Raw genomic sequence first — 15669 nt, forward strand, 5'->3', positions numbered from 1 at the left:
AAAAAAACAAAAAAAAAACTAATTCATAAAAATATATTAATTAAAGATTAAGAAATTCTATAATAGTATATAAATAATACTAAAATACCACTGCATTGTTGAGCACTGACATATATTCATGCTCTAAGAAACTTTTTAAATGTAAAATAATTCAATATTAAGATCATATGTACGATTCCAAAGTAGAGATAAAAGGGGTTTAAAACATAAATGGTTTTCTATGGTTGTGTACATTGTAACACATCACCAATAAATGAGTAACTCAATACAGCAATAAATGCTGTATTACTGTAAACTGTGGTTGAGTCCCACGCTGAAAGTATGTACTGTGCTTGTCATGGTAAACTGCATACTTTGTAGTAAGCTCTTTGAAAACTCAAGCTCTTCTGTAGGACAAAGGGATTATGGGCAGCATTGGCTCTAAAAGCATGTATGGATGCTTACTTCAAAAAGCCAGTGGAAACATTATGCAATACAGACTCCTTTGGCATTGTATTTTCAGGCTGCATCACTCTTAATCTGGCATACTACAGTGTATAACATGGATTATATGACTTTGTCTTTTCTCGCTCTTAGGTGGGCCTGGTGTTGTGAACAATGATGACAGAGTGCTGGAGTGCTGTCTGCAGTACCAGGCTCTGTACCCAGAGGGAGCTGTAGTTCTTTGCACGTGAGTACATTCACTCATACTTCTGTTCCACCTCTAGGCATGTCTGCACTACATTAAGGACATTCCCATTTGTTTGATGTCTTGTCATTTGACAGCTAGCTAATTAAATGCAAGAAGGCCATGTGTTTGCTTTATGAATGAACATTATGTGATTTAATGATTATATTTCAGCCATTAGTGTCACCCTGAAGAATGTTAATTTTGAAGGTAGAGGACAAAACTTCTTACTGCTTACATTTATATTCTCTCTCTCGCTCTCTGGAATCTTTTTGTAGCAATGATAAGAACTTGTGCAGCAAGGCCCTGCTCAGTGGGGTGAAGGCCCTGAGTAAGGCAGACTTGGTAAAAGAGGTGGAGGGAACAAGATCCACAATCCTAAACTACTTTCATGCTCACCCTGCTGTGCCGCCCACAGCTGGACCTGTAGATAAAGGTCTGCTACTGACACTTGCTTTATCAATATCACTGTTTTTGCTTCATTAGTTGTGTTTTTCTTAATGCTTTAGTTACAAAGGCCTTAGTAAAGTCATTTTGTTGCCACCTCCCTATGTGAACGAAGCAGAGAAGGAAGGACCGCCGAGCAGCAATGCAGCGGAGGAGCGACAGTTGAGTGAATGTGTGTCTTTGCTGGAGTCTTGCCTACAGGGGGCGCTCTCTGAGGTGCTTGAGGAGGAGATGAAGGCAGCTTATGGAGACCTGTGGACTGAGGTACCTTTGCACTCTGCGGCCATTAATAGTTCATTCATCTATAAATGTTATATGAAGCTGATATTTAAAGCTGCTTCTCATTCATGTAAATGTGTTAGTCTCCTCTAAAGTGTGATTCAGGGCTCAGATTCTTTTTTTGACGTTCATCTGCTGTAGCCCCATTCTCTGTGACCTTATCTGTTTGTGAATGCAGATCGTGTACGTGAAGCCTCCGTGGAGTCTGGATGGGCTGCTCAAGTGTTTTAAGAAGCACTGGATCGCTGTCTTCGGAAGCATTATAAAGAGGAGCCTGCTCAGCTCTGTGGAGATGCTGAGTGACTGTCTCTGTTCAGGTATGTACAGTGTGTCTCACTACTTCAGTGTCATACTTTGTAACTTCAGTTTGATTACATTTAAATAAAATAATAATATATAATAAAAATATCTGCTAAATGAATAAATGTAAATGTAATATCTGAATTCTGCTCTACTCTACATTAGAATTCTAATGTTTTGCTTTAATTGTATTCTAATTTTAGAATTATTTTGTGTCTTATAATTGTGTTCTGACACATTTTAGAATTTATTCTATTTATTCTCTATTATTCTATTCAATTCTATTTTGGTCAAAAGTTTGGGTCTGTAATTTGTTCGTAAGACTTTTATTCAGCAAGGATGCAAAAAAAATGAACCAAACGTGACAGTAAAGACATTTGAAGTGTTACAAAAGATTTTTATTTCAAATAAATGCTGATCTTTTGAATTTTCTATACATCAAAGGATCCTGCAGAACAACTGCAGAAATAATATTATTTCAACATTGATAATGTTTCTTTAGCACCAAATCAGCATGTTAGAAAGGATCATGTGACACTGAAGGCTGGAGTAATGATGCTGAAAATTCAGCTTTGCTTTCACTGGAATAAATTACATTTTAAAATATATTAAATTAGAAAACTAATTTTAAATTGTAATATTTATTTCACAATAGTACTGTTTTACAGTTTTTTTGATAAAAAAATAGACTTCTTTCAAAAATGTTTTAAAAAATCTTAATCGACTTTTTTTTACTCATTGAGTTTAATCATGCATTAATTTATTTATTATTTATCTTTGTCAAACAAATTTTTTTATCTCTGAATATTGTTGAATCTCAAAATCTCTTGATTTGTCACCTTGTAATTACAGTAATTGTGGATATAGCAGTGGAATTCCATTCTATTCTGTTCTGTTCTATTCTGTCACACTTTGTGTAGTTATTATCTCTTTCACATAAACTAGGCTAATTCCTATGTGACAAATGACAAAACATATATTTTAGGGCTGCTCTACCTGCTCTTTTCTATGTCCTTCAGTTGCTCATTATGTCAGTAAATGTGTAATTTAAACACCAGTATAATTGGTGTTTGTGTGTATGTATGTGCATCTCTCAGTTTGTGGTTTTGATCCACACTCGTGCACACTCTCTTCTCATGCTATGTGTGTAGTTATGAGTTTGACCTCATTCTGCCAATCACTGCAGCAGGAGTATGACTGTGCCTTTCTTCTCTGCTGTCTTTGGCCATGAGCCTAGCCCGACAGAGGGGAGGAAGGGAGTTTGTTCGGTAGTGGAGGGATGGAAAAGTACCGGGGCCTCCTGTTCTCACCTAAATGTGATTTACTGCACTTTATGGAGTTGAGGGAGTGTCCTTCACTCATTTTGTGACTTTTGTGTTAGTGGGTTAGTGATGTGGCCAGAGGCGATGACCTTTTATAATCAGGTCTCCTCCCACTCCCACTGTGGACACATTTGTGAACCTTTGTTTTCTGCCCACTTCTGTCTTTTATAATATGATTTATATTTTAAAATGTTGTGTCTGTGTGTAGACAGGTCCATAGAGCACAGATCTGTTCACAGTGCTGTGAGATTGTCTGCAGAGCTGCTGTCGGCACTGGCTGGCAGATCTCAGTACAACGGTCATGTAGCTCATGCTCTCTCGACCCTTCATATGCTACAGCAAAGACTACAGGTCAGTCTCATTAAGATTTAACAATGGTTAATTTTTTTCATTCTGATTACTCATAAATTGTGTGTGTGTGACAGTCTCTGAAAGATCCAGTAGAGGATGATGACTCTAAAAATGAGGACTCTCTAATGACAGAGATAGAGGAGGATGTTGCTCCACCTCCTCTGACATCTCATCAGGAAGTTTGGGCATTGTTTGAGAGCATCTGGAACAACGTGTGTCAGATAAGGTGAGAGAGACCATGACAAAGAGAGACTTGTATTTTTTTCTCAACATACACTACAATTCAAAAGTTTGGGGTTCTTTTTTTTTTTTTTTTTGAAAGACATGAAAAGTTTTATTCAGCATGGATGCATTAAATTGATCAAAATTTACAGTAAAGATATAAATAATGTTTCAAATATTTTAAATTAGAAATAAATCCTGTATTTTTTAACTGTCTTCAAAAATCAACACAAATATAAAGCAATATAAAACTGTTTTCAACATTGATAATTAGAAAAATAGTACTTGAGCACTAAATCAGCATATTAGAATGATTTCTGAAGGATCATGTGACACTGAAGACTGGAGTCTAAAAATTCAGATTTACCATTACAGGGATCAATTACATTAAAAAAATATATATAATATAATATAGTATAATATAATATAATATTCCTAATATATATATTTATAATATAATAATACATTCTCCTTTCACATACATACATTTCTACTGTCACATACATACATTCTCCTTTCACATACATACATTCTCCTTTCACACACGTGCATTCTCCTTTCACATACAGTGGGTACGGAAAGTATTCAGACCCCCTTACATTTTTCACTCTTTGTTATATTGCAGCCATTTGCTAAAATCATTTAAGTTCATTTTGTTTCCTCATTATTGTACACACAGCACCCCACATTGACAGAAAAACACAGAATTGTTGACATTTTTGCACATTTATTAAAAAAGAAAAACTGAAATATCACATGGTCCTAAGTATTCAGACCCTTTGCTGTGACACTCATATATTTAACTCAGGTGCTGTCCATTTCTTCTGATCATCCTTGAGATGGTTCTACACCTTCATTTGAGTCCAGCTGTGTTTGATTATACTGATTGGACTTGATTAGGAAAGCCACACACCTGTCTATATAAGACCTTACAGCTCACAGTGCATATCAGAGCAAATGAGAATCATGAGGTCAAAGGAACTGCCTGAAGAGCTCAGAGACAGAATTGTGGCAAGGCACAGATCTGGCCAAGGTTACAAAAAAAATTCTGCTGCACTTAAGGTTCCTAAGAGCCCAGTGGCCTCCATAATCCTTAAATGGAAGACGTTTGGGACGACCAGAACCCTTCCTAGAGCTGGCCGTCCGGCCAAACTGAGCTATCGGGGGAGAAGAGCCTTGGTGAGAGAGGTAAAGAAGAACCCAAAGATCACTGTGGCTGAGCTCCAGAGATGCAGTCGGGAGATGGGAGAAAGTTGTAGTAAGTCAACCATCACTGCAGCCATCCACCAGTCGGGGCTTTATGGCAGAGTGGCCCGACGGAAGCCTCTCCTCAGTGCAAGACACATGAAAGCACACCTGAAGGACTCCAAGATGGTGATAAATAAGATTCTCTGGTCTGATGAGACCAAGATAGAACTTTTTGGCCTTAATTCTAAGCGGTATGTGTGGAGAAAACCAGGCACTGCTCATTACCTGTCCAATACAGTCTCAACAGTGAAGCATGGTGGTGGCAGCATCATGCTGTGGGGGTGTTTTTCAGCTGCAGGGACAGGACGACTGGTTGCAATCGAGGGAAAGATGAATGCGGCCAAGTACAGGGATATCCTGGACGAAAACCTTCTCCAGAGTGCTTTGGACCTCAGACTGGGCCGAAGGTTCACCTTCCAACAAGACAATGACCCTAAGCACACAGCTAAAATAACAAAGGAGTGGCTTCACAACAACTCTGTGACTGTTCTTGAATGGCCCAGCCAGAGCCCTGACTTAAACCCAATTGAGCATCTCTGGAGAGACCTGAAAATGGCTGTCCACCAATGTTTACCATCCAACCTGACAGAACTGGAGAGGATCTGCAAGGAGGAATGGCAGAGGATACCCAAATCCAGGTGTGAAAAACTTGTTGCATCTTTCCCAAAAAGACTCATGGTTGTATTAGATCAAAAGGGTGCTTCTACTAAATACTGAGCAAAGGGTCTGAATACTTAGGACCATGTGACATTTCAGTTTTTCTTTTTTAATAAATGTGCAAAAATGTCAACAATTCTGTGTTTTTCTGTCAATATGGGGTGCTGTGTGTACAATGAGGAAAAAAAATGACCTTAAATGATTTTAGCAAATAGCTGCAATATAACAAAGAGTGAAAAATTTAAGGGGGTCTGAATACTTTCCGTACCCACTGTACATACATTTCTACTCTCATACACATACATTCTCCTTTCACATACATACATTCTCCTTTCACATACATACATTTCTACTGTCACACACATACATTCTCCTTTCACATACATACATTTCTATACACACACAGACTCTCCTTTCACATACATACATTTCTACTCTCACACACACATACATTCTCCTTTCACATACATATCTGCTCTCACACACACATACATTCTCCTTTCACATATATATATATATATATATACAGTGAGGAAAATAAGTATTTGAACACCCTGCTATTTTGCAAGTTCTCCCACTTGGAAATCATGGAGGGGTCTGAAATTGTCATCGTAGGTGCATGTCCACTGTGAGAGACATAATCAAAAAAAAAATCCAGAAATCACAATATATGATTTTTTAACTATTTATTTGTATGATACAGCTGCAAATAAGTATTTGAACACCTGTCTATCAGCTAGAATTCTGACCCTCAAAGACCTGTTAGTCTGCCTTTAAAATGTCCACCTCCACTCCATTTATTATCCTAAATTAGATGCACCTGTTTGAGGTCGTTAGCTGCATAAAGACACCTGTCCACCCCATACAATCAGTAAGAATCCAACTACTAACATGGCCAAGACCAAAGAGCTGTCCAAAGACTCTAGAGACAAAATTGTACACCTCCACAAGGCTGGAAAGGGCTACGGGGAAATTGCCAAGCAGCTTGGTGAAGAAAGGTCCACTGTTGGAGCAATCATTAGAAAATGGAAGAAGCTAAACATGACTGTCAATCTCCCTCGGACTGGGGCTCCATGTAAGATCTCACCTCGTGGGCTCTCAATGATCCTAAGAAAGGTGAGAAATCAGCCCAGAACTACACAGGAGGAGCTGGTCAATGACCTGAAAAGAGCTGGGACCACCGTTTCCAAGGTTACTGTTGGTAATACACTAAGACGTCATGGTTTGAAATCATGCATGGCACGGAAGGTTCCCCTGCTTAAACCAGCACATGTCAAGGCCCGTCTTAAGTTTGCCAATGACCATTTGGATGATCCAGAGGAGTCATGGGAGAAAGTCATGTGGTCAGATGAGACCAAAATAGAACTTTTTGGTCATAATTCCACTAAACGTGTTTGGAGGAAGAAGAATGATGAGTACCATCCCAAGAACACCATCCCTACTGTGAAGCATGGGGGTGGTAGCATCATGCTTTGGGGGTGTTTTTCTGCACATGGGACAGGGCGACTGCACTGTATTAAGGAGAGGATGACCGGGGCCATGTATTGCAAGATTTTGGGGAACAACCTCCTTCCCTCAGTTAGAGCATTGAAGATGGGTTGAGGGTGGGTCTTCCAACATGACAATGACCCGAAGCACACAGCCAGGATAACCAAGGAGTGGCTCTGTAAGAAGCATATCAAGGTTCTGGCGTGGCCTAGCCAGTCTCCAGACCTAAACCCAATAGAGAATCTTTGGAGGGAGCTCAAACTCCGTGTTTCTCAGCGACAGCCCAGAAACCTGACTGATCTAGAGAAGATCTGTGTGGAGGAGTGGGCCAAAATCCCTCCTGCAGTGTGTGCAAACCTGGTGAAAAACTACAGGAAATGTTTGACCTCTGTAATTGCAAACAAAGGCTACTGTACCAAATATTAACATTGATTTTCTCAGGTGTTCAAATACTTATTTGCAGCTGTATCATACAAATAAATAGTTAAAAAATCATACATTGTGATTTCTGGATTTTTTTTTTTAGATTATGTCTCTCACAGTGGACATGCACCTACGATGACAATTTCAGACCCCTCCATGATTTCTAAGTGGGAGAACTTGCAAAATAGCAGGGTGTTCAAATACTTATTTTCCTCACTGTATATATATATATATATATATATATATATATATATATATATATATATATATATATACTGTATATATACACTCACCTAAAGGATTATTAGGAACACCTGTTCAATTTCTCATTAATGCAATTATCTAATCAACCAATCACATGGCAGTTGCTTCAATGCATTTAGGGGTGTGGTCCTGGTCAAGACAATCTCCTGAACTCCAAACTGAATGTCAGAATGGGAAAGAAAGGTGATCTAAGCAATTTTGAGCGTGGCACGGTTGTTGGTGCCAGACGGGCCGGTCTGAGTATTTCACAATCTGCTCAGTTACTGGGATTTTCACGCACAACCATTTCTAGGGTTTACAAAGAATGGTGTGAAAAGGGAAAAACATCCAGTATGCGGCAGTCCTGTGGGCGAAAATGCCTTGTTGATGCTAGAGGTCAGAGGAGAATGGGCCGACTGATTCAAGCTGATAGAAGAGCAACTTTGACTGAAATAACCACTCGTTACAACCGAGGTATGCAGCAAAGCATTTGTGAAGCCACAACACGCACAACCTTGAGGCGGATGGGCTACAACAGCAGAAGACCCCACCGGGTACCACTCATCTCCACTACAAATAGGAAAAAGAGGCTACAATTTGCACGAGCTCACCAAAATTGGACAGTTGATGACTGGAAAAATGTTGCCTGGTCTGATGAGTCTCGATTTCTGTTGAGACATTCAGATGGTAGAGTCAGAATTTGGCGTAAACAGAATGAGAACATGGATCCATCATGCCTTGTTACCACTGTGCAGGCTGGTGGTGGTGGTGTAATGGTGTGGGGGATGTTCCACAAATCTCCATCAACTGCAAGATGCTATCCTATCAATATGGGCCAACATTTCTAAAGAATGCTTTCAGCACCTTGTTGAATCAATGCCACGTAGAATTAAGGCAGTTCTGAAGGCGAAAGGGGGTCAAACACAGTATTAGTATGGTGTTCCTAATAATCCTTTAGGTGAGTGTATATATATATATATATATATATATATATATATATATATATAATTATTTTTTTGGTATCCATTACTTCCTCTTTAAGCAGGAAGTCACACTCAGACCCGGAAATACATATGCAAGACTTGCTCAGCTCTTCATCACAACTTTACAATGATGCTATTCAAAGTAATCCTGTTTTAGGCGCACACCCATTTTTTTGGCGGCTGGCTTGACCGTGTATTTTCAAACCGCGGCTCGCTGGACCCAAGTCCGGTGACCCCGATCGTGCCAGACCTGCCTTCCGTTTCCACTATACGCCTTCCGTTTCCACTATACTGCTTGTACTTGCCCCTCATAATATATATATATAAGTGGTTGTTTGTTTTAAATTGTAATAATATTTCAAAACATTACTGTTTTTTTTTTTATCAAAATTTGATCCATCCAATTTGATTTGATCCTTTTTTTATTTCTTTCAAAACCATTAGAAAACTCTTTCCTGTGTATGTGTGTTTTGTATTCAATATAGATTTCATAAATATGCTCTGCTAAAATATTAACCTTTTTAAAGAAATGCTGATCAGGATTTACACTGTCTACTGAGGGTATACCAACAAAAAACAAAACAGAAACTTTACTGCGTTGTTTGTTTCTCTCTCTTCAGTTCGGCTTTGTTTTCAGCACTCCACTACACTCCGGGAACCACCGAGCCCAGCCTGCGATCTACCTCACCCCTGCCTCAGGATGCCCTCTCCTGCCTGCAAAGGCTCTCTACTGCACTGAAACAGCTACTGGAGGCTCTTCAGAGGTACACACATGCTAGTAAACACACACACACACACACACACACACACACACACACACACACACACACACACACACACACACACACACACACACACAGAACTGTGCAGTCTTACCAAGGTCTATTACCATTCCAGTCATGTGCCTCCCAAAAGAATTTGCTCAGTGTATGTCCTTAGTCTCCTGAGCATGTAAAGGACAGAAGTAGGTGTGTGTCACACGTGAAAGGGGGGAGGGGGAATAATAGTCTTATCAAACCCTCCCCTGATCCTGTGTGAGTGTGTCTGTGTGACTCACTTCCGTTGCTCACTATTCCTTTACAACTCATAGCAGTAGGCAGATGGATTGTACTGTGACATGGCAATTTTTCCTCTAAATTAAGATCTCTGCATCTCGCGAGCAGAGACTGTGGTGCGTGTCATAGCTGTAGTTACACAGAGACTGCTCTTTATGTTGGAGTGTAATAACAGACATGACTTGCCTCGCTGGCATATTAAACTGCTTGCTCGTATCATTCACGGCCTCTTAATGAATATAAATCTCGAATAAATAATAAGGTATCTAATAAATCTAAACTCTGAGAATGTGGCATGCACGAAGATCTTATTTTTGGATTGTCAGAAAGCTCAGTTCTAATTGTCAAATGAAGTGAATTATTACTTTTCAGGAGTACACTTAAAAATTATTTTGTCTCAGTGGCAGTGCAAAAATGCTGTTCTATGAGATTTTTGTTCAACAGAGAGAGGAGTTGAAGCATACACTTTATTCAGCACTGCAAATGAATGATTTGTCATGTGAAACTTGTGCTGCATTGTCCGTCTAATTGATTATATGCTCTTTTATTCTCACACAAAACACCACGCTTTTGCAATCAGTGCATTACAATTGATTTACACTCCAACTTGTTCATTTTATTCAAGACATTGACTTTAATTATGACAGAGTATTATTATATAGTTTGCGTTTGGAGGAAGATGCGAATGAAAAGAAATTCCAAACTTAAGTGTGAGTTATTTAATAATGCCTGCCTAAATGAAGTCAAGCACTTTAAACTTTTTTAAGTGTTCTCCTTCCCAGTTAAATGATCAGATATAGCCATGTGCCTTTCCACTATATTAGTCATCTGTCTGACAGTAATGTCACCCTTTACCCATCAACCCTATATACTTAATCACTCAAGCTGATGACCCCACTGACTGACGGTGTGTACTCAATGTCATAGTGTTCATCTGAGATTCAGGTTCCCTTTGGGTTTGTTTTGACAGTTTTTACTGCATTTTATTGCTGTGCATTTGAGTCCACTCTGGTTCTCCATTGATTGTTTCTGAGAAGGCAGTTTCTCAGAAGGCAGGATGACAAAGTTTGAAGGGAGATTAGGTGCTGTCTCCATGGATACAGCTAGACTCATTTTATGTGCAGAAAGCAGACAGATGAGTCATCAAAGCTAACACATGCACACAAATGCGCTGTTCTACTCCTTTCCATCCCCCTGCGCCCCTGAATGAGGAAAAGCATGCATAATTCAGGCTTTCTTGCTGAAATAGCTTTTTCTTTTTGCTCCCTACTTCGTCTTGCCCCTTGAATTACTCTACATTTCTTCTTCTCCTCCTCCTCCCCTCTACCTCCCTTTAGAGGCTATGCTGTTTTATTCTTGCGTTAAAGGGATAGTTCACCCAAAAATGAAAATAAGTCATCTTTTTCTCTTTCAACTTTTTAGCACAGCTTTGTTATGTAGCTATATTATGTACCAGAAACGTCTTCTGCCATTGCAGTTATCCTGTGTCCTTGTCCCTTATGTGCTGCGGACACAGGATGTGTGAAACAGGCTTTAATCTTAGACATGTTTCTGCCATGATCAAACATGTCAATGCTATCAGACACTCCGTCTAAATTTAGAATGGTTGTGTCTGTACAAATTTCCTTCTTTTCTAACATCACACAGATGTTAATGAGTAAATGTGGTGATTACTAATGTACAATTTTTGTGATCCAAACACAATTACAGGCTCAGTAAACACTAGAAAACACTACCCTGCATTTGATTGTCTGATAGATTTAATGATTCATCTGATACATTTATTCATTGTAATCTTAAGCTGTCTCTTTACTTGTGGTTAATATTACATGTAGAAGCGTGCTCTGGTTGACTGATGCATTTTAAAATCACACACAGGATTCTTAATTGCATATCAGGCAATACCCACAGATATTATACACAGCTGATGTTCTAGTAATTGCACAGGTGGGATGTCATACCTGTTATAATGTGATAGAAAAATTAACGTTTTCCCCTCCCACAGGCTGTTATCTGCAGACAGCAGTGTTCAGGATGCGCAGTCACTTCTTTCCTTCATTCAGTCCAGTGAGGTAAGAACAAAATGGCCACTATAGATCATATCCACCTTTTTGACAAGTCATGCCCCATAGTCAAACAATAGTTAGCATAAAAATTCTGTCATTATTAAGCTGAATTTTCAGCAGCCATTACACCAGTCTTCAGTGTCACACGATCCCTCAGAAATCATTCTAATTTGCATTAAATTGCATTAACTACTAACAATGAGCAATACTTTAGTTACAGTATTTATTAATTTTTGTTAACAATAGTTAATAAAAACACAACTTTTCATTGTTAGTTTATGTTAGCTCAGGTCAATTAAATAATATTAACAGATATAACTTTTGATTTTAATGTATTACTAACTATGATTAATAAAGTATTTTTCAGTGTTAGTTCTTGTTAACTAATGTAGTTATCTAATGTTAACAAATTAAACCTTATTGTAAAATGATATCAAAAGTATTGATTTGAAAAAAAAATCTTACAGACTCTAAAGTTATAAACTGTAGTGTATATATATTTTGTTTTAGACATGAAGAATTTCCATTTATCTTGTTTAGATCAATCAAATAACCACCAAGAGGTCTAAGATCAACAATACGTGCAGCAATACATGTCCTACAGTGATTCTGCAGGACATGTGCATTGACCTGTACATTGTGTACTTTACATTAACAGATGTGCTTTCTGCTTTCAGATTGCTGCTATGGAGCCACGTTTCACTGCCAGGGACCTGTTTGATTGCGTGTCTCAACAGGAATACAGGTTAGTTAAGAGTTATGAGAGATATTGAGACTCATTAGCTTATCTTCAAGTCATACTCACAGCTTGTTTTGCTTTCATTTACCAAGCTACGTGCATGATGCGGTTTGTTCTGTTGTAATGGTTTTAACACCGCCCACCTTCAGCAGACAGGCATTTCAGCCAGAGCTCAGCATGCTGTTCTCAGGTCAGCGCTCGCTTCGGCAGGCATCAGCAGCTATCTACTGTCTCGTAGGGCCATTGAGTTTCTGCCGTAAGAGTGTTATTGCATCATAAGCCTACCCAAACCTCAGAAGACAGTTCTGTGAATCCTCGACATCATGCCTGCCATGGTTAAATGGCAAAGTGAATCCTCTGTTCATTGTTTATATGCTGTTCAAAAGTTTGGGGCCAGTAAGCTTTTTTTTTTTTAAAGTTCAATTAATACTTTCATTCTGCAAGGAAGCATTAAATTGATCAAAATAACGGCAATGACTTTTCCATAGTTACAAAAATCTTCAGCATATTCAACTGTTTTCAACTGATAATTATAAGAAATGTTTCTTTGGCACCAAATCGGCATATTATAATGATTTCTGAAGGATCATGTGACACTGAAGACTCGATTAATGATGCTGAAAATTTAAATTTGCCATCACAGGAATAAATTACGTAAAAAATATCTTACAACAGAAAACAGTTATTCTAAATTGTAATGTTATTTCATAATTTTATTGTTTTACTGTATTTTTGATCAAATAAATGCAGCCTTGATTTTATGAGCCTGAACTTTTGAAATGTAGGGTGTTGCTTATGAATAAGCTTTTACATTTTAATCTCACCGCCAATGTCACACCTCAAGTGAATTTTAGTCAAGCTTCTGTACTAACTAAATAACACATAATCTCTTTCATTGCATGTTAATGTCAGGCAAACCGGAGAAGTCCTGTGCGATCTTGTGTATGTATGTGTATTGAGTTTAGGTCCTCATGTTGAATAGATTCTAGATTGCTCACATTGCGTTGCAATCTGTGCAATAACTCTCATTAATGTGGCACCTGTGTAATAACAGGTTATGCTATCAACTGTCCTCTTGTGCACTCTAAATCACACTTTTGCACTGAGGAAGGCATTAATGATACATAGAATGCATTTAATGATACATCACCGCTTTCCCCTGAGTCGTTTGCCAGAATACACATTCCTGGTAAAGATATTTCGCAATTTATTCCCAGCGGTGTACAAAGGTGTTTGTGGAACTTGTCCTAACTGGAAACTAGAACGTACGCATATTTGATCTTGGCTCAAAGATTTTCACACTGCCAATGTGTTGATTTTGATGATGTTGATGAAGCCCCAGGCTAATGAGGAGTACTGAATATAATTAATGACCTACAAATTAATGAGAATTATTCAATATATAAAGACTCTGATGTGGTTGTGCTTTTAAAAATTTTGATTTACAGTTGGATGTGGTTTTATGTTGTGTTACTGAAGGAGAGACTCTAAAAGGGGCGGGGCTTAAGACCTCAGGCTATTTGATGATACGGTTTCTTGATAACCGCCAAATTCTTTTGAATGAATTGTTCCCAGGATAGTGTGGGAGAGGGATCAAATAACAGTTGACATTGCAATATAATATAATTAAAAAAATATATAATTTTCTTTTTTATAACATAGTAGGCCTAAATTATTTGCTAGAACCTATTGGGCTGTGTACTAATTAACTCACTAGCTTCTAATCCTACTATGGTGAAAGAACGGCTTATGAATATGTATGTTAAATTATTTAACTGGATGCTCCATAGCAAAGTCTTACTTATTATTTTTCATTGTAATTAATTGAATGATTAATATTCGCATAGTATAACTTTATTTTTTATTGGGCCGTATTTGCATGTTAAAAAACATGTATGCAGGAAATTCACTGTGTCATGTTCACAGTCATTTCCGGTTTCTTAATGTGTCTCTCATTTGTGATGATTTATTGAGCAGGATTGCCATTTGCAAAGTTTTCGTGTGCTTGTCAAGGTTTTGCTAGGATGTGTCTTCAGGGCTGGAGAAAACATTTATTGATTAACCTTATCAGTCAAGTGTAGCTACACGCTTGCACACACATTTGTGGAGCGGTTGACAGCTGATCTTTAGCTCACTTACCTCAGCGAGGTTAATGAGCCGTGACACCCAAGACCTCAGTGACCTCATTTCACGCACTTATCCACGTGTGTCAAATGCATGCTTTAATCAGTACAGTACTGTATGCTAATGCACAGAGACAATAATCTGATCATGTACCCAAACTGAATAACACCCATACATTATAAGTTGCTTTAATGTGACCTGTTACATAACACACTGGTCTCAGTAAGTTGCTGTATCAGGCTTTGCTTCGGCTACCTTGAACATTTTATAACTTTAGAAAGATTTCAGTTGGGCTGTCATTCCATGAGATATTGATTTGTTGGCTAAAGATTCCTTAAAATCATCCCTTAAAGGGATAGTTCACCCAAAAATGAAAATGATTTCATTAATGGTCACACTTTAGATTAGGGTCCAATTCTCACTATTAACTAACTATTAAATGCCACTTTTGCCTTTATAAACTCCTAATTACTTCTTAAAAATATTTAGTAAGGTATTGTTAAGTTAAGGTAATTTGTAGGATTAATGGATGTAGAATATGGGCATGCAGAATAAGGCATTAATATGTGCTTTTAAGTACTAATAAACAGCCAATATCCTAGTAATATGTTAATAAATAACTAGTTGATAGTGAGAATTGGACCCTAAACTAAAGTGTTACCTCATTAATTACTCACTCTCATGTTGTTCCAAACTTGTGAGACTGTCGTTCATCTTCAGAACACAAATGAAGATCTTTTTGATGAAATCTGAGAGCTTTCTGTCCCTCTATTGGCAGCTACGCAACTGTCACTTTGACTCTTCAAAAAGTTCATAAAGAGATAATAAAACTAATCCATATGAATTGAAAGGTTTAATCCAAATTTTTTAAAAGAGACACGGTTGAACAGATTCAATTTAGGTTTTTATTCACATATAAACATTTATCAACTCACACATCAGTTGTGGTAAACTGAAGCTCATGCATGCTTGAAAGGTAAGAACCAATGAGTTTCATTCTCGTGTATTATGCAGCACGTTTGAGCTTCCACAATCTGTTCATCAAAAAAGGGATC

General features: G+C 38.0%; 1 protein-coding gene across 5 annotated transcripts in view; it reads left to right on the forward strand.

The window, feature by feature from the left end:
• The window catches only part of swt1 (SWT1 RNA endoribonuclease homolog), a 28291-nt gene that overhangs the window by 7341 nt on the left and 5281 nt on the right, over positions 1–15669 (forward strand). For 3 of the 5 annotated variants that reach the window (XM_084432709.1, XM_084432708.1, XM_084432711.1), the window contains exons 9-17: positions 577–670; positions 946–1103; positions 1230–1378; positions 1572–1710; positions 3224–3366; positions 3441–3592; positions 9251–9394; positions 11691–11757; positions 12429–12496. In XM_084432709.1, coding sequence (XP_084288835.1) covers positions 577–670; positions 946–1103; positions 1230–1378; positions 1572–1710; positions 3224–3366; positions 3441–3592; positions 9251–9394; positions 11691–11757; positions 12429–12496 — 1114 coding nt within the window. The remainder of the gene's footprint in view (positions 1–576; positions 671–945; positions 1104–1229; positions 1379–1571; positions 1711–3223; positions 3367–3440; positions 3593–9250; positions 9395–11690; positions 11758–12428; positions 12497–15669) is intronic. The other 2 variants (XM_084432710.1, XM_084432712.1) reach the window with 1 other exon arrangement.

This window comes from Rutilus rutilus, assembly GCF_951802725.1.
Source record: "Rutilus rutilus genome assembly, chromosome: 15".
NCBI lineage: Eukaryota > Metazoa > Chordata > Actinopteri > Cypriniformes > Leuciscidae > Rutilus > Rutilus rutilus.